Below are 2,218 nucleotides of genomic sequence, written 5' to 3'. Positions count from 1 at the left end.
TTGAGGCCACTGCCAACCTTTCACCCCGGGGCGAAGGGTCAGAGGGCAGTCAGGTCATCGCTGGAAGAGACTTCGACCAGGATGGAGCCAGGCTTGCGCTGTCGGTTGGATTTATCCAGCAGCTGGAGGACGCAGCTGGAGCCGCTCTCGTTCTGGTCCGCAGTGAGGGTCACCTGTCCCAGGAAGGTATCTCTCAGGAAACCACTGGACCACACCTAGGCCGGGGAGGGAGGGAGCGGAGGGAGAGAGAGAGAGGGAAAGCAAGTTTCAGTTTCCGAATCCACAAAGCCTTCCCATATTATTACACTTTTACAGAATTCATACATTTGTTTGGGTCACTGGTTACTTTTATTGTCCACCCCTCAGGGGAGTTTAAAGTTTATTTTATTCGTGTCACAAGTGCATTAACACTGCAATGAAGTTACTGCGAAAATCCCCTAGCCAGAAGTCTCACAACACTGGAATAAAGTCCACAGGTTCTGGACAGCACGGTGGCACAGTGGTTAGCGTTGCTGCCTCACAGCGCCAGGGACCCGGGTTCGATTCCGGCCTCAGGCCACTGTCAGTGTGGTGTCTGCACATTCTCCCCGTGTCTGCGTGGGTTTCCTCCGGGTGCTCCGGTTTCCTCCCACAGTCCCAAAGATGTGCGGGTTAGGTGGATTGGCCGTGCTAAATTGCCCCTTAGCGTCAGGGGGACTTGTTAAGGTAAATGCATGGGGATAGGGGTTGGGAGGGATTGTGGTCGGTGTAGATGGACCGAATGGCCTCCTTCTGCACTGTAGGATTCTATGAAGCCAGGAATTGAACCCGGGTCCCTGGCGCTGTGAGGCAGCAGCGCTCACCACCGTGCCCGCCCAGACGATGGCCCAGTGGCGTTATCGCTGGAATATTAATCCAGAAACTCAGCTAACGTTCTGGGGGACCCGGGTTCGAATCCCGCCACGGCAGATGGTGGAATTTGAATTCTATATAAAAAAAAATATCTGGGATTAAGAATCTACTGATGACCCATTGTCGGAAAAACCCATCTGGTTCCTTTAGGGAAGGAAATCTGCCGTCCTTACCCGGTCTGGCCTACATGTGACTCCAGAGCCCACAGCCAATGCGGTTGATTCTTAACTGCCCTCCAAGGACAACTAGGGATGGGAAATAAATGTTGGCCAAGCCAGTGACGCCCGTGTCCCACGAATGATTAAAAATAATGTAATAATTGCCCCTCCAAAGGCCCAACGCTGCGGAGAATCTGTTCACCTGAATTTTAATGGGTTTCTTCTCATGTTTCCTGTAGAATAATCCCTTCAAGTCAAAGTCAGGCGCGCTGTCTGACTTGTGCACCTTGGATTTCACCTTGGTTCCCTCACTGCTAATCTCCACATAGGCATCAGGGGCTGGGGGGAGGGAGCAGAGTGTTAGAGTGAGTACTGGGACCCCTAACAACACCTCCTCACCATACCCCCATGTCACCCCAGCCTGCACCGTGAGGACCAGGCCATTCCCCACCCCCCCCACCCTCCCACACCGCCTGGGACGTCCTACACGTTTGGGGCTGGGTCTTCAACGGAAGCACTGCTGGTGGAGGAGGATCTCGGGCATCGAGCTGGGCAGCTTTGGGAAAGCAGTCTCTCGGGTCGGTGTGGCTCAGGAGACAGGTCCGGGGCCCCGAGGAGGCCAGGCCGGCCGGATTCCTCCCCCCAACAGAACCGGAAAGCAAGATATCTCGAGAGGTGGCTAGATGGGTGGAGAACTGGCTTGGTCACAGAAGACAGAGGGTGGTAGCGGAAGGGTCTTTTTCCGGCTGGAGGCCTGTGACTAGTGGTGTTCCGCTGGGCTCCGTATTGGGACCTCCGCTGTTTGTGATTTATATAAACGATCTGGAAGAAGGAGTAACTGGGGTGATCAGTAAGTGTGCGGACGACACGAAAATGGCTGGACTTGCAGATAGTGAGGAACATTGTCAGAGGCTACAGAAGGATATAGATAGGCTGGAAATTTGGGCAAAGAAAAGGCAGATGGAGTTCAATCCAGATAAATGCGAAGTGATGGATTTTGGTAGAACTAACGTAGGGGGGAGCTATACGATAAATGGCAGAACCATAAAGGGTGTAGATACGCAGAGGGACCTGGGTGTGCAAGTCCACAGATCTTTGAAGGTGACGTCACAGGTGGAGAAGGTGGTGAATAAGGCATATGGCATGCTTGCCTTTATAGGACGGGGCAT

At 53.4% G+C, this 2,218-nt stretch overlaps 1 protein-coding gene across 1 annotated transcript in view; it reads right to left on the bottom strand.

Moving 5' to 3' along the window:
• LOC144481639 (calpain-5) overlaps positions 1-2,218 on the bottom strand; it is a 30,157-nt gene continuing 27,939 nt past the window's right edge. Inside the window, exons 11-12 of the mRNA XM_078200773.1 lie at positions 1,252-1,388; positions 1-215 (exon numbers count right to left, since the gene is read on the bottom strand). Of these exons, the coding sequence (XP_078056899.1) occupies positions 39-215; positions 1,252-1,388 (314 nt within the window). The 3' untranslated portion in view covers positions 1-38. The remainder of the gene's footprint in view (positions 216-1,251; positions 1,389-2,218) is intronic.

The sequence above is a fragment of the Mustelus asterias genome, chromosome 31 (assembly GCF_964213995.1).
Source record: "Mustelus asterias chromosome 31, sMusAst1.hap1.1, whole genome shotgun sequence".
Classification (NCBI taxonomy): domain Eukaryota; kingdom Metazoa; phylum Chordata; class Chondrichthyes; order Carcharhiniformes; family Triakidae; genus Mustelus; species Mustelus asterias.
Note: the sequence above shows the minus strand (reverse complement) of the source record. Positions and strands in the feature narration are given on the sequence as shown.